At 38.9% G+C, this 26,522-nt stretch overlaps 1 protein-coding gene across 1 annotated transcript in view; it reads right to left on the bottom strand.

Annotated features, from left to right (window-relative positions):
* Nucleotides 1-26,522, bottom strand: part of galntl6 (polypeptide N-acetylgalactosaminyltransferase like 6) — a 180,321-nt gene that overhangs the window by 104,687 nt on the left and 49,112 nt on the right. The window contains exons 4-5 of the mRNA XM_062994766.1: nt 21,637-21,775; nt 16,510-16,676 (exon numbers count right to left, since the gene is read on the bottom strand). Of these exons, the coding sequence (XP_062850836.1) occupies nt 16,510-16,676; nt 21,637-21,775 (306 nt within the window). The remainder of the gene's footprint in view (nt 1-16,509; nt 16,677-21,636; nt 21,776-26,522) is intronic.

The raw sequence follows: 26,522 nt of genomic DNA, 5'->3' as shown, positions 1-26,522 counted from the left end.
TGTCACAGTGTAGAGGTTTGGGTGCTTTTACATGAGAAGCTGCTAAACTGCTTTGGTGCGAAACTTTCATCTTTTAAAGTTCACCTAATTAAATTTTGAGCCAGTTTGCCGCTGATATTTTCAAAGAGATGAACTGTGTGATATGACGTGGTAAAAATGACCCGGACATTACAAAAAAATAAAGCTAACGTGGCTTGTTGTACTAAAACAACGACCGATGAATTTGGGCAGTACAGAGACACTTATAACCTCTAGTAACAGAGAGAAATTTATTGTTCCTGTGTCGTACTTTTAGTAAATTCAGCCATGTTATGCTTTATTGTACGTTAGGCTTTTTCGACTTTCCCAAGAAAGTCGGCTAAACACAGATACATGTGGAGCTTTTAGACTGGATTTGATGCTTATTTCACACAGGTGGATGTTCATGTTGTGAAACTTTAGTGATGTTTTATCGCTCAAGTCGAGCGCTGAACAAATTGGTTATTTGCACCGATGGTCACGGTGAGAGCGAAGCGCAAAACGCTTCTTACATCAATGAACTAAAGAAAACAACAACTGGGACAAACACGTCTATGTCTTCTTATCACCAATAGCTGATCGATGCCTTTTACATAAAAACAAACATCTGTAACAGCAGCACAAGTGCTCTCAGGTAACCAACACACTCCACCATCATGTTACTACTCTTTACTTTCTTTATGTAACGCCCACCATTGATGATGCAGGCTTGGTTCTCAAAAACTGGTGGAAACGTGGGTCGGTTCTCCACAAAACACCAAGGTTTGAAGAAACCTGAACAGAACTGGTTCAAGAACCAGAGTTTCTTTGGTGGGAAAGCGCTAACAGTGGTTCCTGTTTCCTAGGAAACTGTAAGAACAAGACAGGAACACACCAATCCATCACGCCGCCAAGCCATTGTGAAAGATGGCCACTTTTGGTGTCCAAGTTAGGGTGGTGGTTCTTCTCCACCCTATATTGTTGTTTTTATAAATAAAATTACAGATCTGTGTCTCCTACCTACTTTATTGTCACGTTTTCTTTAAACTACACACACCGTCATTCAATCATTCATTCATTGTCTGTTTTACCACAGCTTTATCCTATTCAGGGTCCAGGTCAACAGTCCATCACTGGGCAAACATACACACACCTAGAGGGGCTTGAGTATCTCCAGTTAACCTGACTGAACGTCTTTGGACTGTGGAAGTAACCCACAGAGACATGAGGAGAACATGCCAACTCCACAAAGCAAGGACCCAGAACACTACACCTTGGACCTTCTTGCTGTGAGGCAACAGTGCTACCCACCGAGCCACATGCCACCACTACACACCTACAGCATTACACATTTTACCTCAATAGACCAATCCACCTTCATGCATGTTTTATTTTGCAAGGTTTTGAAGTGTGTCCATGTGAATTGTTTTGCCCCTTTTGGTCAAAGTATCATTTGTAAGGTCGGTCACTGATGTTAGTCATGTTAGTTGGGACGTCCAAGCTTGCAATCAACACCCCAAAAGTGTTTAAAGTGGCTAAAATCAAGGATCAGAGCTTTGTGCAGATTACTGGAGTTCCTTCAGATCAAAACACGTGCGATATATAGAAGCGTATAATTTATAACATGATTTTATTCACCTGTACTGTATTTAGCAGGTCTCCACAACATTCATAGAGGTGTTTATAAGTCTCACTGTAAAGAGAAAACAGCAGCAGGGGGTGAAACAGTTCACGTCGAGCAAACGTCGACGTTCACAGCGACTGACTAATTGTCATAATTATTTTGTGTACGACTGTAAAGCACTCGAGACGTCTCGGTGAGAAAATCACCTCATTTCATTCTGCATGAGTCACATCACAGTAAAACAACCATAGTTCCCAAAAAGCTCATCAGTGCAGAGATTTTAGTCTGTTTATTTTAGTTTTCATGCTACACCTCTCGCTCAGGGCTCAGAAACGTCCTGCTGGGAACTGGTGGGAAATCGGCTTGTCTGATTTGTCGGATTTGTTTCTTTACGAACTGAAAGTAAAGCACTTTCATCACTTACTGTTAGAGGTGCATGCAGCAAGCTGGGTTCACATGTGGGAACATTCTGACTATACACTGATAGGACAAAACTTATGAACCACACCCTAAGTATGTGCATAATAATATAATAAGGTAAGGTAAGGTAAGGTATGGTAGGGTGGGGTAAGGTAGGGTAGGGTAAGGTAGGGTAAGGAAAGGTAAAGTAAGGAAAGGTAGGGTAGGGTGGGGTAGGGTAGGGTAAGGTAGGGTAAGTTAAGGTAGGATAGGGTAGGGTAGGGTGGGGTAAGGTAGGATAGGGTAGGGTAGGGTGGGGTAAGGTAAGGTAGGATAGGGTAGGGTGGGGTAAGATAGGGTAAGGTAAGGTAAGGTAAGGTAAGGTAAGGTAAGATAAGATAAGGCGGATCAACCAGGTAGGAGTGTCTAATAGAGTGGACAGTGAGTGGACATGGTATTTAAAAACTCCAGCAGCGCTGCTGTGTCTGATCCACTCATACCAGCACAACACACACTAACACACCACCACCATGTCAGTGTCACTGCAGTGCTGAGAATGATCCACCACCTAAATAATACCTGCTCTGTGGTGGTCCTGTGGGGGTCCTGACCATTGAAGAACAGATGTTTTTTGACAGGTTCACCAGTGTATGTATGGAAGGACCTCAACATATCAGGTTGTTTCCTCTTCACACTAAAGAAGGTCAGTAGATGTAAACAGTGGGTGTGTAACATTTAGTTAGAGAGATGAAGGTGTTATTCTTCTAAATGTGCTCCAACAGGATCAGCAGTCGTGTTTAAGGTCAGTGTACAGTAGGTTTTCCAGCACATTAACCTTACAGTGGATTATAAATCAGAACCATTAGAGCACATGCAGTGATGGAAAGATGAGCAGCGTTTGGCTGGTCAAGTGTATCTGAGTAGCACGACTATACAACATGATTATAGTAACTAAACCACTGCGCTGGTCTTCACAATTACCATCATTTCAAGGGAATATTTAGTTAATATTAACTTATTCCATAAATGGTTTCATGTAAGAATGGCAGAATATATATATATATATATATATATATATACAGTGTATCACAAAAGTGAGTACACCCCTCACATTTCTGCAGATATTTAAGTATATCTTTTCATGGGACAACACTGACAAAATGACACTTTGACACAATGAAAAGTAGTCTGTGTGCAGCTTATATAACAGTGTAAATTTATTCTTCCCTCAAAATAACTCAATATACAGCCATTAATGTCTAAACCACCGGCAACAAAAGTGAGTACACCTCTTAGTGAAAGTTCCTAAAGTGTCAATATTTTGTGTGGCCACCATTATTTCCCAAAACTGCCTTAACTCTCCTGGGCATGGAGTTTACCAGAGCTTCACAGGTTGCCACTGGAATGCTTTTCCACTCCTCCATGACGACATCACGGAGCTGGCGGATATTCGAGACTTTGCGCTCCTCCACCTTCCGCTTGAGGATGCCCCAAAGATGTTCTATTGGGTTTAGGTCTGGAGACACGCTTGGCCAGTCCATCACCTTTAACCTCAGCCTCTTCAATAAAGCAGTGGTCGTCTTAGAGGTGTGTTTGGGGTCATTATCATGCAGGAACACTGCCCTGCGACCCAGTTTCCGGAGGGAGGGGATCATGCTCTGCTTCAGTATTTCACAGTACATATTGGAGTTCATGTGTCCCTCAATGAAATGTAACTCCCCAACACCTGCTGCACTCATGCAGCCCCAGACCATGGCATTCCCACCACCATGCTTGACTGTAGGCATGACACACTTATCTTTGTACTCCTCACCTGATTGCCGCCACACATGCTTGAGACCATCTGAACCAAACAAATTAATCTTGGTCTCATCAGACCATAGGACATGGTTCCAGTAATCCATGTCCTTTGTTGACATGTCTTCAGCAAACTGTTTGCAGGCTTTCTTGTGTAGAGACTTCAGAAGAGGCTTCCTTCTGGGGTGACAGCCATGCAGACCAATTTGATTTAGTGTGCGGCGTATGGTCTGAGCACTGACAGGCTGACCCCCCACCTTTTCAATCTTTGCAGCAATGCTGACAGCACTCCTGCGCCTATCTTTCAAAGACAGCAGTTGGATGTGACGCTGAGCACGTGCACTCAGCTTCTTTGGACGACCAACGCGAGGTCTGTTCTGAGTGGACCCTGCTCTTTTAAAACGCTGGATGATCTTGGCCACTGTGCTGCAGCTCAGTTTCAGGGTGTTGGCAATCTTCTTGTAGCCTTGGCCATCTTCATGTAGCGCAACAATTCGTCTTTTAAGATCCTCAGAGAGTTCTTTGCCATGAGGTGCCATGTTGGAACTTTCAGTGACCAGTATGAGAGAGTGTGAGAGCTGTACTACTAAATTGAACACACCTGCTCCCTATGCACACTTGAGACCTAGTAACACTAACAAATCACATGACATTTTGGAGGGAAAATGACTAGCAGTGCTCAATTTGGACATTTAGGGGTGTAGTCTCTTAGGGGTGTACTCACTTTTGTTGCCGGTGGATTAGACATTAATGGCTGTATATTGAGTTATTTTGAGGGAAGAATAAATTTACACTGTTATATAAGCTGCACACAGACTACTTTTCATTGTGTCAAAGTGTCATTTTGTCAGTGTTGTCCCATGAAAAGATATACTTAAATATCTGCAGAAATGTGAGGGGTGTACTCACTTTTGTGATACACTGTATATATATATATATATATTACTAATAAGAAACTAATAATAAGCTAATAATTATTAATTATAATTAGCATTATTATTATTATTATTATTATTTTTCTTCTTCTTCTTCTTCTTCTTCTTATTATAAATTATATTTAGGTTTATCCACTAACCATCACTATTTCTAGCAGGGAGGTAAGTGAGTTATATTTTGACACCGTGTCAGTTGAGCCTTTCCTGAGCTCTACACTAACAATCTCTCTCTCTGTCAGTCACTCTTACTGGGATTGATGGATCATGGAATGGAAAACAGACTGGGTGGCACTATACGTCATACAACGTGTCTCAGGGAGGTTTATTTTTCCTGCAACTGTGACTAAATTACTGTAACATATAATTCTATTTAATATTCATTTAAATATGTATTCAGGACCTTAAAGCTCAAGTAAAGTTTGTTGCTGATGACATGAACAAAGAACAAGCAGCAGCATCTGTACTGAACAGGGACGCATGATGGACGAAGCCAAAAAAAAAGCACAGACTGTATTATTAACACTGTTTTGGTAGATTTAGATTGAAAGCCATGTTCAGTAGTGCAGTGACTGTCAGCCAAAGAGGCTTCAGAGCAAAGATGTGGCAGCACTGAACCAACACCACAACTCAACCAAGTAAAACACATAATAATAATAAATAATAATAACAACAACAACAACAACAACAACAACAACAACAACAACAACAACAACAAAACAACAACAACAACAACAACAATAATAATAATAATAATAAAATAATAATAATAATTAATAAATAATAATAATAATAATAATTAATAATAATAATAATAATAATTAATAATAATAATAATAATAATAATAATAACAATAACAATAATAATAATAATAATAATAATAATAATAATAATAATAATAATAATAATAATAATAAATCATTACAGTTAAACAGCCCAAAACTTCACCAGTCATCCTGGTTCTAAAACTGAATGGGACCATCAGATACCATTAGATTTTACTCCCAGTTAATTCAAAGAGTGACTAGAAACTACAAAGGGGTGGGTAAACTTTTTGGCTCAAGGGCCACACTGGGTTTTAAAATTTGACAGATGGGCCGGGCCAGTAGCAGATGGGGGTGAACTAATTTAAATTATCAAAGAATGAAATGTCTGTGTGTATAAACGATAGACTCAACTTTAACAAAGGTCGGTAGTGTTTGGATTGCGCAGACTAGTGGAATCAACTGAAATGCAGGGTATTGAAGAAAAAGGTGAAATAAAAGCTCTAAGGTAGGACTGTGCGATATGACTAAAAAACTCATATCTCGATATGCTTTTAAGAAGTGGCGATATAATGTAGACTTAAAGTACAGTGGCAGGCCACTGCCCGTACTTTAGCTTATATTGTTTATAAGATATCTTAAAAACACAAAATACTCTAGTTCTGATACATTCTGACAGAATTACAGTGTTTATACTTTGTATTATTACTAGGTTGTATTTGTAGAAATATTGACAATATTAATCATTTTGACAATATTAAACAAACCAGCAGAATCTCACAATCACATTTATGCTCCGTTTTACTTCAAATAAATGAGCATAAAAAAATCACAATATTTGATGATGCTTTGCTATCATTGCAAAATGAAAGCACACGGTAAACAGCCGGACCGCGACCCAGATCAACCACACAGCAGCAGAAAATCATAACCGCTGCTTACCTGATTTGTGTGTTGTTCCATCAGGGATATAATCCACTTTTTTTCTTCTTGGTGACCATCTTGTATGTCTCCAGAATATTTCCAGAATATATTAATCCATACCCAACTGTTTTTATCCACCTAACTAATGAAAACCGTCTTAGATCATTTATTCTGTCGGCTTTCGCAGTAAAAGGTTAAAACTGGTAATTCATTCACTAAATGGCACTCATACAACAGCCAATGAAGAGAAAGATTGAAATTCTGCCCAACATCTGAATTTGGAAGCTCTGATTGGTTTATACAGCTCTTTATCAAGGCCTGAACCACGACTGAATCTCTTTAACAAATTAACTGACTCATTAAGTTGTTTGAGCATGACACCATAATGAAATAGAGTAAGCAAAACAAATGGATCTTTACCATAGATAAGAGCACAGCTCCCTGATTCGATTCCAATAAATAATTCATTTGAAAAGAATAGTTTCTGACTCAGTTTGCAAGCCCTACTCTAAAGGACAACTTTGTAAATGCTCAACTGGCCGGATCAAACAGCCTAGTACAGCTGTAGTTTGCCCACCACTGGACTAGAACGTATGTGGTCCGTTCTCTCTCTCTCTCAATTCTATTCAACTCAATGGTGATTTATTGACATGAAATTAAAAAAAAAAGAAAAATAAAGAAATAGCACCACCAACAACAACTACACTACTATTACCAATATCAATGATAGTAATAACTACAATAGTAAAATATACAACAGCAGCAATCATCCTAATATCATTATTTCTTCTACAACTACTATCAACAATTATAATAATAATAAAATAATAACATTGTTATTAACAATAACTAAAAAATTCCAACTGTGTAATCATATGATATTAAATGACTACTTTCTGAATACTCCAGTTTAAACGTCCAACCATTTTACCTTTCACCGATGTTTATACATGACTGACAGTAAATCCTTCTGCCTGTGCAGTTATGCATTACAGACACGATCTGCTGCATCCATGAAATTGGCAATAACAGAATGTAAAGGAATAAGGTTTTGGATCCTGGGCTGCAGCCATAACAGAGCTAAACAACAAACTAAACCAAAAGCTGGACGCAAAAAAAATACTTGAAAAAAATAAAATAAATAATAATAATAGAATAATAATCATTTTAATTGAGCTCCTAAAATTTTCTCTCTCTGCCTCTTGCTCTGTTTTTAGAATGATTAATCTCGACAGGTCCTCAGAGGCTGACAAAGAACACACATGGTGGCTCGTACCAACTGTGAATCAGTTCTATTGTTTTATTCATAAAAGCTTTTTAATCACATGAGAAGAAAAAAAAAGTTTTAATCTTTTTTTCACTTTATTTATGTAATTATTTATTTAATTATGTATTTAATTATTTATTTAATTATGTATTTATTTATGTATTTATTTCTTTATTTATGTATTTATTTCTTTATTTTTATTAATGGTATATCCTGATCAGGGTTGCGTGGGTCTGGCTGCATCTATTCTGGATGCGAGGTAGGAATACCCTGAACAGGGTGCCAATCAATCGTAGGGCTTCACCCATCAAGGCCATAAATAACCATCCATAATTGTCATATTCTAAAAGGATGATGCACCCAACAGTACAAAAATGAGATATCTCGAATCTCGAATCGAATCTCAGTTGTCTGCCGTCTAAGGCTGAGCGGCCAAATGAACAACGACTAATTGATTGATGGCGCCTGCACAGAGATTCGTAAAGAGTGCTCTCAGGGTGTGTCTCTCCGTACACAATGCTGAGAAGCACTGCACTCGTCAAAGTGTAGGTGATAAGATGCATACGGCTGCTGCCCACGTGTCTGAGGGGGCGTGGGTTAGCTTCGTTCTGCTCAATCAGAGCGGGGATCGGCATTGGTGGAGAGAAAGCGTGACGAAATTAGACGCACTAAATATACAGTGTATCACAAAAGTGAGTACACCCCTCACATTTCTGCAAATATTTTATTATATCTTTTCATGGGACAACACTATAGACATGAAACTTGGATATAAGTTAGAGTAGTCAGTGTACAACTTGTATAGCAGTGTAGATTTACTGTCTTCTGAAAATAACTCAACACACAGCCATTAATGTCTAAATAGCTGGCAACATAAGTGAGTACACCCCACAGTGAACATGTCCAAATTGTGCCCAAAGTGTCAATATTTTGTGTGACCACCATTATTATCCAGCACTGCCTTAACCCTCCTGGGCATGGAATTCACTAGAGCTGCACAGGTTGCTACTGGAATCCTCTTCCACTCCTGGTGGATGTTAGACACCTTGAACTCCTCCACCTTCCACTTGAGGATGCGCCACAGGTGCTCAATTGGGTTTAGTCCATCACCTTTACCTTCAGCTTCCTCAGCAAGGCAGTTGTCATCTTGGAGGTTGTGTTTGGGGTCGTTATCCTGTTGGAAAACTGTCATGAGGCCCAGTTTTCGAAGGGAGGGGATCATGCTCTGTTTCAGAATGTCACAGTACATGTTGGAATTCATGTTTCCCTCAATGAACCGCAGCTCCCCAGTGCCAGCAACACTCATGCAGCCCAAGACCATGATGCTACCACCACCATGCTTGACTGTAGGCAAGATACAGTTGTCTTGGTACTTCTCACCAGGGCGCCGCCACACATGCTGGACACCATCTGAGCCAAACAAGTTTATCTTGGTCTCGTCAGACCACAGGGCATTCCAGTAATCCATGTTCTTGGACTGCTTGTCTTCAGCAAACTGTTTGCGGGCTTTCTTGTGCGTCAGCTTCCTTCTGGGATGACGACCATGCAGACCGAGTTGATGCAGTGTGCGGCGTATGGTCTGAGCACTGACAGGATGACCTCCCACGTCTTCAACCTCTGCAGCAAAGCTGGCAGCACTCATGTGTCTATTTTTTAAAGCCAACCTCTGGATATGACGCTGAACACGTGGACTCAACTTCTTTGGTCGACCCTGGCGAAGCCTGTTCCGAGTGGAACCTGTCCTGGAAAACCGCTGTATGACCTTGGCCACCATGCTGTAGCTCAGTTTCAGGGTGTTAGCAATCTTCTTATAGCCCAGGCCATCTTTGTGGAGAGCAACAATTCTATTTCTCACATCCTCAGAGAGTTCTTTGCCATGAGGTGCCATGTTGAATATCCAGTGGCCAGTATGAGAGAATTGTACCCAAAACACCAAATTTAACAGCCCTGCTCCCCATTTACACCTGGGACCTTGACACATGACACCAGGGAGGGACAACGACACATTTGGGCACAATTTGGACATGTTCACTGTGGGGTGTACTCACTTATGTTGCCAGCTATTTAGACATTAATGGCTGTGTGTTGAGTTATTTTCAGAAGACAGTAAATCTACACTGCTATACAAGCTGTACACTGACTACTCTAAGTTATATCCAAGTTTCATGTCTATAGTGTTGTCCCATGAAAAGATATAATGAAATATTTGCAGAAATGTGAGGGGTGTACTCACTTTTGTGATACACTGTATACACATATATATAATATAATATAAATATGTATAAATAAGTATAAATAAACATAAATTAGTGGCCAAATCATGTTCTACCACAGCAAAGCAGAGCCTCCAATACCCAGTAGTAATACCAGGCAGTACCCAGAACTAATGAGTTTGGTGAAAAATGCACCAATGAGCAAACGTCAATAAAATAAATGAGTGTTTAATTCTAACCTCTCTCTGCTGTCCTGAAAATACCTCTGTGTGTACAGAACTGCGTCTGAAGTGAATATCCGCCGCTCGCCAAGCTGTTAAACCTGAAAAAAACACCCTGCAGAAAAAAGCACCCAGCAGAAATGGCTTTTTTACAGCTCTGCTCATTACACAGAGGCTGGATGAGCATACAGCTGAAGGTCTTCTTCCATTTTAACACTAAATTTTCACATTTTCCTCTCTGGTCATCACTTCTGGTTAGTCTGCGTTCAGCCCGGTAACACGACTCGTCCTCCTGATGTGTTTTCCATCCTTTCAGCATCTGTTAGCCCGGCTTTATTGCCTCATGAACATCATAATCATCACCATCACCATTACGGTCATCAAACAGACAGGAATGAGGTTAAGAACACAACAACAACAACAATGCCAGCCAGTGTTCCTGAGGAGTGGAACAGAATCACGCTTCACCTCCCGGCAAAAATACCCAAGTCTCATAATTCAGGGTGAAAAAAAACACGTATGTTATGTTTAACACAACGCACAGGGTCAACTCGTGTTTTTTCATCTATTATTCCAGTATTCACTGCTTGGGTTATTTGGGTTTGCCATCAATAACTAACTGGCTGTACTGTGAAAAAATACACCCAAAACTACACACAGGTGGATAGTAGCCTATTCCCACACAGGCATAATGTGAGTAGTAATTGTATGTATTTATTTGTTTTTATTTCTTTATTTCATTGGATCTGGTAAGTCTAGGCATACGTTAGTGATATTTTTTATAAATTAATAAATGTCTCTCAGTGTATAGCTTTCTTGTGTTCTCCCTCCCTCGACTGTTCCTGTATTTAGGTGTCGCTACGGTAGATCTGGTTTACCAGACAGTTTTGAAGCCGGATGCACTTCCTGACGAATTTCTATTACGTTACTATTCAGGCTTGAGACCAGCAATGAGAGTGCACTTCTTACCTTCCTTGTTGTATCTTCCTTCCTTCCTTTTCTGTCCTTATTTCCTTTCCTTCCTTCCTTCCTTCCTAGTTTTTCCTTCCTTCCTTCCTTCCTTCCTTGTTGTATCTTCCTTATTTCCGTCCTTCCTTCCTTCCTTCCTTCCTAGTTGTATCTTCCTTCCTTCCTTCTTAGTTGTATCTTCCTTCCTTCCTTGTTGTATCTTCCTTCCTTCCTTCCCTCCTTCCTTCCTTCCTTCCTTCCTTCTTGTATCTTCCTTCCTTCATAGTTTTTCCTTCCTTCCTTCCTTCCTTCTTGTACCTTCCTTCCTTCCTAGTTTTTCCTTCCTTCCTTCCATCCTTCCTTCCTTCTTAGTTGTATCTTCCTTCCTTCCTTCCTTGTTGTATCTTCCTTCCTTCCTTCCTTCCTTCCTTCCTTCCTTCATTCCCTCCCTCCCTAGTTTTTCCTTCCTTCCTTGTTGTATCTTCCTTCCTTCCTTCTTAGTTGTATCTTCCTTCCTTCCTTCCCTCCTTCCTTCCTAGTTTTTCCTTCCTTCCTTCCTTCCTTCCTTCCTTGTTGTATCTTCCTTCTTTCCTCACTTGTTGTACCTTCCTTCCTTCCTTCCTTCCTTACTTCCTTACTTACTTACTTACTTACTTACTTACTTACTTACTTACGACTGTTCCTGTATTTAGGTGTTGCTACGTTAGATCTGGTTTACCAGACTTTTTGAAGCTGGATGCCCTTTTTGGTGCTAGATGTGATGGGGATCTGGCATTGTTGCACCAAAAATGTCCAGAACTCACTATTGACTTTATCACAGACTAGACTGAATAATGAAGAACTCCAACCGCTTGTTTGTTAGTGGCTTCCCCCATTTGACAAACATCAAAGGAAGTCTGTACCTGCCAGTAATATTCCTCAATATTTCCCAAAATAGCAAGCACTCCATGTGCTGTCAAAATATCAACTGTGGCAAGTAATGCTGGGGTCACTAGGATTCCTGCTTTATTGAATAAGACAATGTGGTTGTTTTTGAAAGCCCAGCAAAAAACTGGACATTTATTTGAAGAGTTTTCTGATACAACATACAGTAAAAATGCATTTAACAGAAAACAAGTGGAGAATGCAGCCACCATAACTAACCCCGCTGTTTTATATACCACGCTAAAGCATGAGACAGAATTACAGCTCACCTGCCAGTAAATAAAAATCTGATTAGTTTTTTCGCTGTAGGTCAAAAATCTGTTCCGACAGCCGAGGGCTCATTATGGGGGCCGGGAGAACAGCCAGTGCTCTGTTTAACTCAGCAGAAAATTCACAAACAGGGTCGATTCATCTTCATTTCCATCTAAAGTACGCAGCAGCAGAGCTCTAAATCTGAGGCCAGACTTTTCAGATCTGATAACTACACTGGAAATACGCAGCAGCTCCCCACAGTCATCAGAGAATACTGACATAACCTGATATTTACAGTGAGGAGTCATCGAAAGGTCAGATCGACTCTATTTTAATTTTTTTACTGTTGAAAAAGACACACTGGTGAAGGTCCAGCAAACGAGACTTTGATTTGAAGAATTTTCTGATATTTAAGGGGTACAGCGGTACCTTGTAACTCGACATCTCCTAAACTCGAAATCATTGAAACTCGACGCCCTTCGTCGAGAAATCTGTACCTTTAAACTCGACATGTGTGCGACTGTCGCTTTGTTCGAACGTCATCAAAGTGTGAATATGAGACGAATCTGCATTTGTGTGGAATAACCATCAGATCCGGTCTGAAAGCTCCACATGTATCTGTGTTTATCTGGATTTTACAGCTCGAGGTTCTAAGAAATTGTGAGAATCAGCTTTTCCCAAAGTTAAAATGAAGCTTAACGTGGTTTAATGTAGTAAAAGAAGGAGACAGGAGCACTAAACCTCTCTTCATTATTACTGCTCATGAGTTCTCTTCACTAATGAAATTCCTCACTCGCTGTTTTAGTACAATAGATCACGTTAAGTTTCGTGCACTGTCACACTCCATAGGAAATAACAGCACAGCAGCACAAAAGCGATTTTGCTGCTTCTCATGTGAATGCGCCGGTACTGAACGGAATACGGTATTCCAAGGTCAAGCATCTCCACCATTAAGAAGCATAAGGAAACAATAAAGAAGTAGAAGTAAAGTGCAGCTTTTATTGTATGTAACTGCTTTTTATATTATATTTGTGTTATTTTCAGAGTATAAGTGTCAAAAACAACCCCGTTATTTTACATATGCCTAAAATAAACGCAGTTCTACAGGACCATGGATGCATTAACAGGTTTCCCAAACATCCTTATTGGAAAAAACACCTTAAAACTCAATGTCTTTAAAACTCGATGCCACTCCCAGAACCAACTGATGTAGAGTTCAAGGTACCGCTGTGTATTGAAAGCAGCAGGTTCAAATTGTCATCGTCCTGTCAAACTGTGTACACCAGGTAATCAGGTCTTATAAGAATGACTATGAAGAGTTTAACTTCCACATAACAAGGACACGTTTGTTTAAATGATGTTATTAAGGTTTCAATTAGATTTACGGCATTTAGCAGATGTTTGTATGCAAAGCGACTTACAGTACTGTGTACAGTATATTGTCTAAGCGATTGAGGGTTAAGGGCCCAACAGTGGCAACCTGGCAGTGATTGGGCTCGAACCAGCAACCTTTACTCTAATAAAGACTACAACTGCCTCTAATGGGAAATTTTTTGACATTTTCAGCATTTAGCAGACGTTTGTATGCAAAGCAACTTACAGTACTGTGACAGTACACTGTCTAAGCAATTGAGGATTAAGGGCCGTGCTCAAGGGCCCAACAGTGGCAACCTGGCAGCGGTGGAACCTGAACCAGCGACCTTTCGATTACTAGTCCAGTACCTCACCTGCTAGGCTACAACTGCCCTCGTAGACATTTGCATCCAAAGTGATCTACAAACTACCACTTGGCAGTGGTGGGGCTTGAACCAAGTACCTTTTGATCACTAATCCAGCACCTTAACCACTAAGCTACTGGTAGTGTTGCCAACTCATTTCGGTTTGCTAAAGTTCTATAGCACTGTGCCCTGGCTCTAAAATATAGTAACATTTTGAAATGTGCCACACAATCAATTAACTTGAGCAGAATGAAAATGAGCTGGCATGGCACCATGGTACAGGGTACTGCAGCCAAGTAGGGTAGAAAATTATGAAAAACTATATGAAGGGTGACCCAAAACTTTTGTACATAGAGTGTAGCATCATTTCTGAGAATAACAGGTTTAAGCTGAGATGTTTAGATTCCTTCTGATGTACACCGACCAGACATAACATTATGACCACTGACAGGTGAAGTGAATAACACTGGAGTAACTTACAGGAGTTAAAGGATCTGCTGCTGACATGTTGGTGCTAGATACCACGGCACACCTTCAGGGAGACCTCTAGTGGAGTCCATGCCTCGACGGGTCAGCAAAAGTAGGTGGTCATAATGTTATGACTGATCGGTGTGTATATATACATATGTATACTTTACATGAACTCCACCTCTATGTTCACACATCTTTAATAACAGGACTGACTCGTTTACATCCGCACTGCAATTTAAGTTCAAATTCCAGTTTAAGAGGCTTTATTGGCATTTCAGCTACATACGAGTACGAGGGATCTTCAAAAAGTTTCCTCACTTTTATATTGTGGTTATAAGCGGTGAGGGTGTAGTAGTAGGAGGAGTAATCAGTCGTGTCTGAGAGACGCTTATAGTCCGGATTTAGCTCCATCTGATTTCCATCTTTTTGGACGCTCAATGAAGCTTTAAGGGGAAGAAGATTTTCATGTGATGATGATGTGAAAGCAGCACTGCATTAGCGGCTACGAGCTCAACCAATAACATTTGTGTTGACAGCATTAAGAAGTTGGTACGACGCTGGAAAAATGCATCGGAAGGTGATGATGTAGAAAAGTGATGTTATTTGTTTTTGTAATGCTTAATAAATAGAGTGCAAAAACTTTCTGAAGAATGCTGGTATATTATACAGTAAACATAACCCTTTAATGGTCTGCTTAACTATTTGGTTGATCTTACTTTGATTCTAAATACTTGGGTAAAAATAAGCTGTATTTAAATTAGCTTGTTTGGGTGGTATCTACTCCTCGGTTGACACGTGTTAAACTCAAAAATATTGATAGATGGTTTTAAGAAAAAAGCCTTTCTAACCTATATGTCAAGTTGAAGCTAGCAGCTGAAAATCATCCATTTGAAGAACCCTCGTACAAGTACATATTGAAATAAAGCAACGTTCCTCCAGGACCAGGGTGCAACACCCAACACAAGTGTAAACAACACAATACACACAATGTAGATAAAAAAACAGCATCATAAATACAAGGGACTATTTTCTAACCTAAAATTGAAGAAAACGAAGCCAAAAAACAAGTGTGAGACAAATACGTAGAATACACCTTCACTGCCTCTTAACTTCACCCTCATCTTTACTGCCGACAAATGCAAACAGACTACTACTGTAAAAGAAATAAATAAAATATAACAAATAAATAAATAATTAGGGTTGTCACGCGATAAAATTTTTTAATGACAAGTCTGTTTACATTATCTGGCAAAAGTGAAGATATTTTCCTGTTTGTAACCCTGCCACTGAAAACAGGCGCTCAGGGTACTAATATGAACCATTTCTAGACACGTATAACGTCATGTCGACCCACATCGTTAACTATGTTAAAGTGTCTACAGTCCATTGCAATCCATTTAGCACCAGTGTTTGTAATGTTTCCACGACGTGTACAGTTCATGGACTTTCCATCCAAATTCCTCCTAAATAAAATTAGACTGAGTCTGAGCTTATTTAGCCTGTAACGCGTATCCGTGCGCTCAGATGCCTGACGAGACAAATGCGTGCTTTGACCAAAGATACTGAAGCATCAAAAGACTTCGATCAAATAACTGTAATTGTGTCTAGCGATGATTTCTCATGGTTTTTGAAAACAAAAATTATTATTAAAAACGCTACATTTTACAATATGTAGCAGCAGCAGCTCGAGTAATTTGTACCTCACGACCACAAACTAGAGAAAGACCGGTGTTACTGCTATACAGTATAAACACAATGTTGCTATGCTAAGGCGGCGCAAATTACCACATTGATGTATGTTTAAAGTGGCACAAACAGCCCAATAAAAATCGTTTGATTAAAATTTTAACGTTAATCGCGTTAATCAACGCAATTACAAACATCCCTAATAAATAATACATTTTAAAAAGGTAACATTGCAGAACATTAAGAGCTTTCTCCCAAAAGCATCCAACAGTAATTAAAACAGAACCCATGACCATCAGAAGTAGCTCAAAATTAACCACAGCAGACTAGTGAATCAGAGCCAGCAGATCGAGAGCAGAACCTGATCTTACCTCGGTCGCTGTAATCATCCACCAGAATAATCTCAGCAATCAGGTGATCTGGAGTTCGGTTGACGATGCTGTGGATGGTACGGAGGAGAGAACTCCATCCTTCATTATGGAATGGGATGATGATGCTGGTGTTGGGGAGCTTCTCCAGGTACACTTTCTGTTTACAGCTACACAGGAAGAGAGAAAAACACGATCAGTCTATTAAGTGTGTTATCAACGTTTTATATTCGTTTAAAAAACAGGATCTGAATCAAAAAGCTTTTCATGTAATAAACAAATCTATTATAGGTAGTATAAATAAACAGACAAACAGACAGACAAATGGATAGATTCACAGACAGACAGATAAATACACAGACAGAAAGACAGACAGATAGATAGACAGACAGACAGACATATAGATAGACAAACAGATAGACAGACGGATAGCTAGCTAGCTAGATAGATAGATAGATAGATAGATAGATAGATAGATAGATAGATAGATAGATAGATAGATAGATAAATATACAGACAGACAAAGACAGACAGACAGAAAGATAGATAGACCTACAGACAGGCAGATAGACAGACAGACAGGTAGGCAGACAGGCAGGCAGACAGACAGACAGACAGAGACAGACAGACAGATGGATAGAGACAGACAGACAGACAGACAGACAGATAGATAGATAGACAGATAAATATACAGACAGACAAAGACAGACAGACAGAAAGATAGATAGACCTACAGACAGGCAGATAGACAGACAGACAGGTAGGCAGACAGGCAGACAGACAGACAGACAGATAGATAGACAGACACAGACAGACAGACAGACAGACAGATACATAGATAGATTGATAGACAGACAGACAGACAGACATGTAAAGAAGGTATAATAATATATTACAGTATAACAGTTCTTGTTGGTTCTTCAGCTGAAATAAACCATGTAAATATTCTACACAATTTTAACACAATTCCAGTTGGCAGATAAAATGGTGCACTGATGTTCACACGAGTCTTTAATTCACGACAACAAAGGACCCACGACCCACAGTCTAAAACTCACCCACCGAACAATTCAACTCAAAACTCTCTGCATGCTATTAAAATATTTTAATAAGCGAGTATAACCGCGGTGGCGACAGATCCAGGCCGTCGTCTGGAAGAGAAATGATGATAGAAAACATAAAAGAAGTGAAAATAATGAGCAGATATTTACTGAGTTCATTACATCAATCCAAAAAGCAATATCTCACAACCGCAACACAACGTGTCAATTAGACGGGCATTCTGGGAGCTAAACTAAAGTACACTGATATTTAATGTACCACAGAGTCAAATCCAACACTAGTACTCATTTAACATCAGCACAGTGGCTTCTCAGAGCCTCAAAGTGAACCATTCAAATGTGTTTAAGTGTAAATAAGTACAGTTTATCACCACAGGGTCGTGAGGGTCTCATGACGGGGTGCTAGGTGTAACCCTACACCTGCCATGTTAAAAGAGTAAACCCCGTCTAATCAGGGCAGAACAATATCAATTACATTCAGCAGACGCTTTTATCCAAAGTGACTTACAGTACTGTGACACTATACAGTCTACGCAATTGAGGGTTAAGGGCCTTGCTCAAGGGCCCAACAGTGGCAACCTGGCAGTGGTGAGGCTTGAACCGGCAACCTTCTGATTACTGGACCAGTACCTTAACCACAAGGCTATAGGTGCCCTGTAAGTCACAATAAGTCACAAAAACAAAAGAACAGAACAAATAAACAAAGTAATCAAAGTAATAAAATTCAGGAAATAAACAAAACAAAATCAAGCCAAAGCTGCAGCCCAAAGAAGAAAGTCTGGGACCTCATCACTGGAGCAAAACCACCGCACTTCACATGAAATACAGAGTCAGACGTTTGTGGCAACGTGTCAGCTACTGGGCGGCACGGTGGCTAAGTAGGTAGCACTGTCGCCTCACAGCAAGAAGGTCCTGGGTTCGATTCCCAGGTGGGGCGGTCCGGGTCCTTTCTGTGCAGAGTTTGCATGTTCTCCCCATGTCCGCATGGGTTTCCTCCAGATGCTCCAATTTCCTCCCACAGTCCAAAGACCTGCAAGTGAGGAGAATTGGAGACACTAAATTGTCCATGAGTGTGTCTGATATAACCTTGTGAACCTTGTGTCTCCAATTAGCCTGGCTGTATGTTTTTGTACTGTGGGAGGAAACCGGAGCACCCGGAGGAAATCCACGCGGACACGGGGAGAACAAGCAAACTCAGCACAGAAAGGACCCGGACCGCCCCACCTGGGGATCGAACCCAGGACCTTTTTGCTGTGAGGCGACAGTGCTACCCAATAATGCTATGAACTGTAGATGGTGAAAGCTCTAAATTTGTCTAAACCAGGGGTGCCCATACTTTCATAGCTTGAGATCCACTATTTCAGTCGACAGGTCATCACGATCTACTCTTAAAGGTTGGCTGAAACGTTTTTCAGAAAAAGCTTTGTAGCTTTTGTAAATGTGCTTCAGTTCCTGTATTGATATTCAGCATTACAGGGCAAGCGAGTGAAAAATCACACTGACCTTATTCTGATGATTTGTACTGAATGGTGTCGGTCAGGTTTGTGTAGTCTGTGTAATTCTCAAGCAGCTTCCAAGTGTTCATCAGTAAGGGAGGAGCGATATTTAGACTTATGATTTTCATGTAGAAAAAAGGCTGGTTCACACAAGTAGGTTGATCCAAAAATGCTGTCAAATATGTGGCACGTTTTTATACGTTTAGATATTTTTCCTCAGCCGGCATGTTCCAAAATTGTCCAGCAGAGGCGCTTGACTTCATATGAATGTCAGATTGAGGGTTAAAATTTCTCCGTCAGCTTCTTCCACGTATGAACGAAACAGCCGTCTCTGCAGCGTTCCTGCCCGAATCGAAGCGTTTTGGTTTCTTTGCGTTTGGTTGTGCACTCATCTTCACAAACAGTGCAGGTTACAAAAGGAGAAATGTAAAAATGGCGCAAACTGGCTACTTATGAAGGAAAACTTTCAAGATTGGCAGTGCTTTAGGCTTTCTTGAGGCGTAGTCGTGGTAACAAACCACATATTAATGAAACAGTGGTCACATTTCACGTCATTTACGTTGACCTGTTTGAATGAGGAGCGATCTACCAGCATGCACTGTGCAATCGACATATTGGGCACCACTTGTCTAAACTATCCACATGCAGCAAACTCAACCATTCTTGCTCATAAACAAATAAACCATTACTGATTCTTCCTTTAAACCCAGTCATAACAACATCACTTTTGAAAGTTCCAAAAAAAGGGGGTTTGATTGTTTATTTGAATAGAAAGTAAAGAGTTGAAGCTTCATCGACTACTTTCTTAACTGTCCTTCCTGAAGATAAAACAGGACGTGGTTCTCTATCCGTCCTCGGCTTCCCACAGGGCTCATTAGGCGTCAGAGCCAATCTTTCATTATCGACGGAACTGTATCTCTTTGACCTTTAGCTTCGTGAGTTATTAGTGGATTTATTCTTGCCAGGTGAAAATCCATGCCTGGAAAAAGCACCTCCAGCGGCGGCGGACGGCGAGGGCCGATGATTTATCAGCGCTGAACAATTAACCATCAATCCATCAAACCTGGTTAATTAGTTAGGCAGCGAAACAAAGTGTATTTAAAGGCAGGGCGGCGAATACGGTCGCATTTATTTCATGCACGTCTGTGACGAACGTAAATCAAAGAGTCTCAACAACTGTACTGAGCTGACAGTTTTCAGATTCGACTCAGACTCGTTTCAAATGACTCGGATTCGACTCATGATTCGCAAAAAATGACTCATATACAACAAGAGTCCCTAGCGTCAGCATGTGTTAACATTAGTTACATGTGACAATTTATTATTATAAATATTCTGCTCTCTAATAACGCTCCGGCTGCTCTAATAACGAGTTCGTGTTTTACTTCACAACCGGGAAAAGTTTGGAGGTTTTTAATTCTAAGCACATTTACAAAATAACGGATTCTATTCCTAATGGGACACATGCTTATAAATGTAATAGCATCTGGAAGAACAGAAGCTAAGGTAAGCAGTGGTTATGATGTTTTTTGCTGTGTTTTGGATTTTGGCCGCTGTGCCGTGATTTATCGAGCGCTTTTGTTTTGCAATGAAAACAAAACGTATCAGTTGAAGCTTTTAACTGGAACCTTCTTGTTACAGAAATTACATTCATTTGCACAATTACTGAGAAAGTAAAGGCACGAAGTAAAACGGCTAAATACACTCGCTAATCTGTTGTTGTATTTTATCTGAACTTACAGATTATTTGTTTATTTCTTCGCTACATTTCCAATATATGTTTTGTGTAGATTATATCGACTTGTGACTTGACTCGGACTCTAGTCTAAAGACTTGTGACTTGACTCGGACTCTAGCCTAAAAACTCATGCCTTGACTTTAGCCTAAAGACTTGTGACTTGACTCAGACACTAGCCTAATGACTCGTGACTTGACTTGGACTCTAGCCTAATGACTCGTGACTTGACTCGGACTCTAGTCTAAAGACTCGTGACTTGACTCTGACTCTAGCCTAATGACTCGTGACTCGACTCGGACTCTAGCCTAAAGACCTGTTACTTGACTCTGACTCTAGCCTAAAGACTTGTGACTTGACTCGGACTCTAGCCTAAAGACTTGTGACCTGACTCAGACACTAGCCTAATGACTCGTGACTTGACTCGGACTCTAGCCTAATGACTCGTGACTCGACTCGGACTCTAGCCTAATGACTCGTGACTCGACTCGGACTCTAGCCTAAAGACCTGTTACTTGACTCTGACTCTAGCCTAAAGACTTGTGACTTGACTCGGACTCTAGCCTAAAGACTCGTGACTTGACTCGGACTCTAGCCTAAAGACTCGTGACTTGACTCGGACTCATATTTTGTGAATTGTGAACATCTCTGGCCTCAGGCCATATAAACCAACGGGTTGAGGCAACACAACCAACTGACACGCCAGCTAACGTCTCCCTCCGTGTATCGCAAACGGTTAAACTGTCCCTGACGAGCTTGAATTTACAAATAAATGACACTTGTATAATTACGTCGAGTCTTTTAGTGCATTTAAATTCTGCTCCTTTTTTTTACTCACTTTGGGTGTCTGATGTCGGGAAGTGAACGATCCAGAGCGATGTTGTTGCTCACGTAAATGTTAAATCCGTTCTCTTTGTACACCGAGTCATCACACTCGTCCTCGGCCAGCGGGTACGGCTTCCCCTGCTCGCCTTTTCCTAAAACACACAGTCACATCAGCACAATCAGGACATCAGCTCTTTGTTTTGTGCACAGTACAGGTCAAAAAGTTTACATATGCTTGTGAAGAGCCTATATGGGAACCTTAATGATCTCTGCAACTCTTCTATTTCTTTAAGTAAAAGTATATTTGATATGACCAAACTGGCTTGGTCCAAGATCTTTTGAGTGATTTGGATTATTCATTTAGTCACGTCAGTTTGTAGCGTCGATTCCTAACCTCTGTTAAATGCTGTAAAGATAAATGCACTGGACTGAACCACAAGAAGCACCATACAGAAGTTCAGGAGACTCTGTACAGATCAGAATGTGGATTTTGGATTTTCATGTTTCACGTTAGAGATGTGGTGTCACGGTCACCCAAGGTCCTGGGTTCGATTCCCAGATGGAATGATGTGAATCCTTTCTGTGTGGAGTTTGCATGTTCTCCCTGTGTCTGTGTGGGTTTCCTTCAGGTTCTCCGGTTTCCTGCCACAGTCCAAAGATGTGCAGTCAGGTTAATTAGAGATACTAAATTGCCCAAGGTGTGACACTGTGTGTGTGTGTGTGTGTGTGTGTGTGTGTGTGTGTGTGTGTGTGTGTGTGTGTGTGTGTGTTTGCCCTGTGATGGACTGGTAACCCGTCCAGGGTGTTTCCTACATCTCGCCCAGTGAATTGCACCCGCCGTGACCCTGACCAGGATAAAGTGATGGTAAAACAGACAATGAATGTCTCACTTTCTAAGCAATTTTACACTGTGTGTAAACAGTGTAAAATAAGTAAAATAAAAAAATAAAATAAATTAATGAATTAAAAGATTAATAATAAATAAATAATAATAATAATAATCTGAAAATATGTAATTAACTAATTATATAGAAAAAATATTTAAATAAAAAAATAATAATAATAATCAACAAAAATTATTAAATAAAAAATAATATATTAAACTGTAGAGAAAAAAATGTAATTAATTAAAAAAATTAAAAAAAAAAATTAACTGTGAAAAAAATAAAGAAAATAAAATTTATAATAATATTAATAATCTGAAAATTAATTATTAATAATTATATAGAAATAATATTTAGATAAACTGTGAAAAAATAATAACAATAATATTAATAATAAAATAATAATAATAATAATAATAATAAATTAATAATAATTATTAATCAACAAACAGTAATCAATTAATGAAATAAAAAATCATTTAATAAACCGTAAGGAAAAAAAAAATAATAATAAAATAAATTAATGAAATAATAAATAATTAAATAAATTGTGAGAAAAAAGTCGAGAATAATAATAATAAGAAAATATGTCATTAATTAATAATATAAAAAAATATTTAAATAAGCTGTGAAATGAATACACACACACACACACACACACAAAACTGTGACCAAATGTGTACGGACAGTCAGATGTAATCTGGTTTGCTATGAATTACATGATACTAAAACAAAGGTGTCACACTCATACAAGAAAAAAAGCTCCAGCTCCAAACGATTTAAACCCTCAATTGTCGTCAAAAAACATAATTGTGGGTTTGAAAGGCAAACAGGCACAAAGACGCCAAAGCATGAAAAACATTCAGTATAACAAATAAATAAAAGAGCTGCTTACTGTCGTGTAGTTAAAATGATTCAGACTAAATGAATTACCAAACAGACCTTGGTTAGATAATCCAGCGCTGGTGTGGAATTTTATTAAGATGAAATAATTTAGTCACGGAAAAGCTGTTTTATGAGCATTTCTCAGAACCGCGGGGTAAAATTAATTACATTTAACAAAAGCTCTCTGAACGGGGTTTAGTAAATGAGAGGGAGTTGGGTTGGTGGAGGTGGATGAGTTCCACCTACATGTGAAGTGAAGCATTTTTGTTTTGAACATACATGTTAGTTTAGGATTATAAACTGTTCAGACAAATGTAGGATATATGTCACATTAAAAAGCTAAAAGGGAAAAAAAAAATTAGTCAAAAAAATCTTGTTTTTTTTTTTACTGAGAATAGCCACCGGATAAAAGTGTCAGTATAAGAGTTGTAGTATGTAATGTGGGTTACATTTTAAAAGCTATTAAAGCTATTAAAGTTATTAACATGCAGAATACTTTAAATGCTATTGAAGTTATAAATACAAATCTGTTTTTTATTATGAAAAAAGGGTAAAAGTGTCAGTATAAGAGTTGTAGTATGTAATGTGGGTTACACTCGATAAAATACAACTTGTTTTAGAGCAATTTGTTGAATATTTGACTGCGAGACAGGAGACGAAGCTGGAGGTGGCAGAGACGGAGACCCCCAGGTTCTCCTTGGGAGTGACAAGGATGGACGAGATAAGGAAAGAGTTCGTTAGAGGGACGGAGCAGGTAGGATGTTTTAGAGACAGAGTCAGGGAGGCCAGATTGAGACGGTTGAGACTAAGCATGTGCAAAGGAGGAATGAGGAGTGATATAAGGGGAAGGGTCCTAAGGATGAAGCCAAAAGGCAGGAGGAGGAGGGGAAGGTGAAAGAAGAGGACTATTTATTTATTAATTATTTATTATTTATTAAAAAAAACATTTATTTATTATTTATTAAATAACAATATTTATTTTGTTTATTTATTTATTTATTAATTTTTTTCAAGAACAATTTTTATATTTATTATTTATTAAATAACCATATTTATTATTTATTAAAAAAACATTTATTTTATTTATTTTTATTTATTTTCAAGAACAATTTTTATTCATTTATTTATTATTATTTTCTAAATAGCAATATGTATTATTATTTATTAAATAACAATATTGTATTTATTTATTTATTTAAAAAAACAATTTTACTTATTTATTATTATTAAAAACAATATTTATTATTTATTAAAAACAATATTTATTTATTATTTATTAAACAACAATATAGAATTTGTTTATTTATTTTGTTTATTTATTTTTAAGAACAATTTTTTTTTTTTTTTTTTTTTACTTTGTTAAGTATTATTATTATTATTATTATTATTATTATTATTACTATTATTATTATTATTATTATTATTACTTAATAGCACAGGTAATGTTTAATGCTTACAAAAACAAGCCACCTATAATTTATTAGCCTTAGCTCTGACACTCATAGGTGGATCTTACAGACATACATGTGAAAGACATTAATGCTTTTTAAATTAATGTTTTCATTTTATTAAATTTAACAGAACAATAAAAGCAGCTGCATTATGATCCTGTCTCATGTAGTGAACGAGCGTTTGTCATCTACAGTCACACAGAAGCTGTGTGACTGTATTTCATGTCCATATTTCATGTCCTAATATCTAAAATTAGTCAGAACTCATGAAAAATAAATGCGAGGCTTATCTCAGTGTCTGCTATCGGAGGATTTGTTACTAACAGATGGTGAGGATGGTCAGAGCTCTGATGGAACAAACTCTGCTGTATTACTGGATGGTTGAGCTGAAGTGGACATAAAAAAAATACAAAAAAATACTAAATACATTTACTAAAATAATAAATACCTACATAAAAAGACAAAATATACCAATAAAGATGCATTATTCATAATTGTGTTGTGCTGGTATGAATGGATCAGACACAGCAGCGCTGCTGGAGTTTTTAAACACCTCACTGTCACTGCTGGACTGAGAATAGTCCACCAACCAAAAATATCCAGCCAACAGTGCCCCGTGGGCAGCGTCCTGTGACCACGGATGAAGGTCTAGAAGATGACCGACTCAAACAGCAGCAATAGATGAGCGATCGTCTCTGACTTTACATCTACAAGGTGGACCAACTAGGTAGGAGTGTCTAATAGAGTGGACAGTGAGTGGACACGGTATTTAAAAACTCCAGCAGCACTGCTGTGTCTGATCCACTCGTACCAGCACAACACACACTAACACACCACCACCATGTCAGTGTCACTGCAGTGCTGAGAATGATCCACCACCTAAATAATACCTGCTCTGTGGTGGTCCTGTGGGGGTCCTGACCATTGAAGAACAGGGTGAAAGGGGGCTAACAAAGCATGCAGAGAAACAGATGGACTACAGTCAGTAATTGTAGAACTACAAAGTGCTCCTATATGGTAAGTGTAGCTGATAAAATAGACAGTGAGTGTAGAAACAAGGAGGTGGTTTTAATGTTATGGCTGATTGGTGTATATGCCAATAAAAGACAAAAGATCCTGGATTTACTCAGTAGAAGATAAAGAATTACATTAGGATCTCTACGTGTTACACTGATTTATGACTCTATTATACTGCAAATACTGTAAATCAATAAACAATTCTATACGTTCTCAGTGATTCATTGTGCTGGTTAATTCTATTTATTGGCTGTCAGGCCACTCTGACCTCAGGAAATAGTTCCTCCAGCTTCCAGATCTACATTCCAACAGCAACTAATAACGTCTGAGACTTTTATTTACCTAAAACACATCCCTCCAACAGAAGAATTTCTTCTAAACCAAGAACAAACATCAGTTTATTACCGAGGTGCTGATTTTGGAGCAGAGGTTTTATTTTTTGGGGTTTTATTCAGCCTCTCGGCCCATAGCAATAAAAATCCAGATTAATAAGAGCTCACGGTTCACACTGCAAAAGTCTCAAAGTTTATTTCAAAGTTTATTTCAGTCTGTTTACTCTGAGGATGTTTAGTTTACACTTCAAATAATAAAGATGCTTTTCATAACTAAACATTTGACCTTTTTTTACTGAAAAAAGAAAACAATCACTGACAGCCGGTCGT

Source organism: Trichomycterus rosablanca, chromosome 5, assembly GCF_030014385.1.
Source record: "Trichomycterus rosablanca isolate fTriRos1 chromosome 5, fTriRos1.hap1, whole genome shotgun sequence".
NCBI classification, from domain to species: Eukaryota; Metazoa; Chordata; class Actinopteri; order Siluriformes; family Trichomycteridae; genus Trichomycterus; species Trichomycterus rosablanca.
The sequence above is the reverse complement of the archived record's forward strand: the minus strand, read 5'-3'. Positions and strand labels throughout refer to the sequence as shown.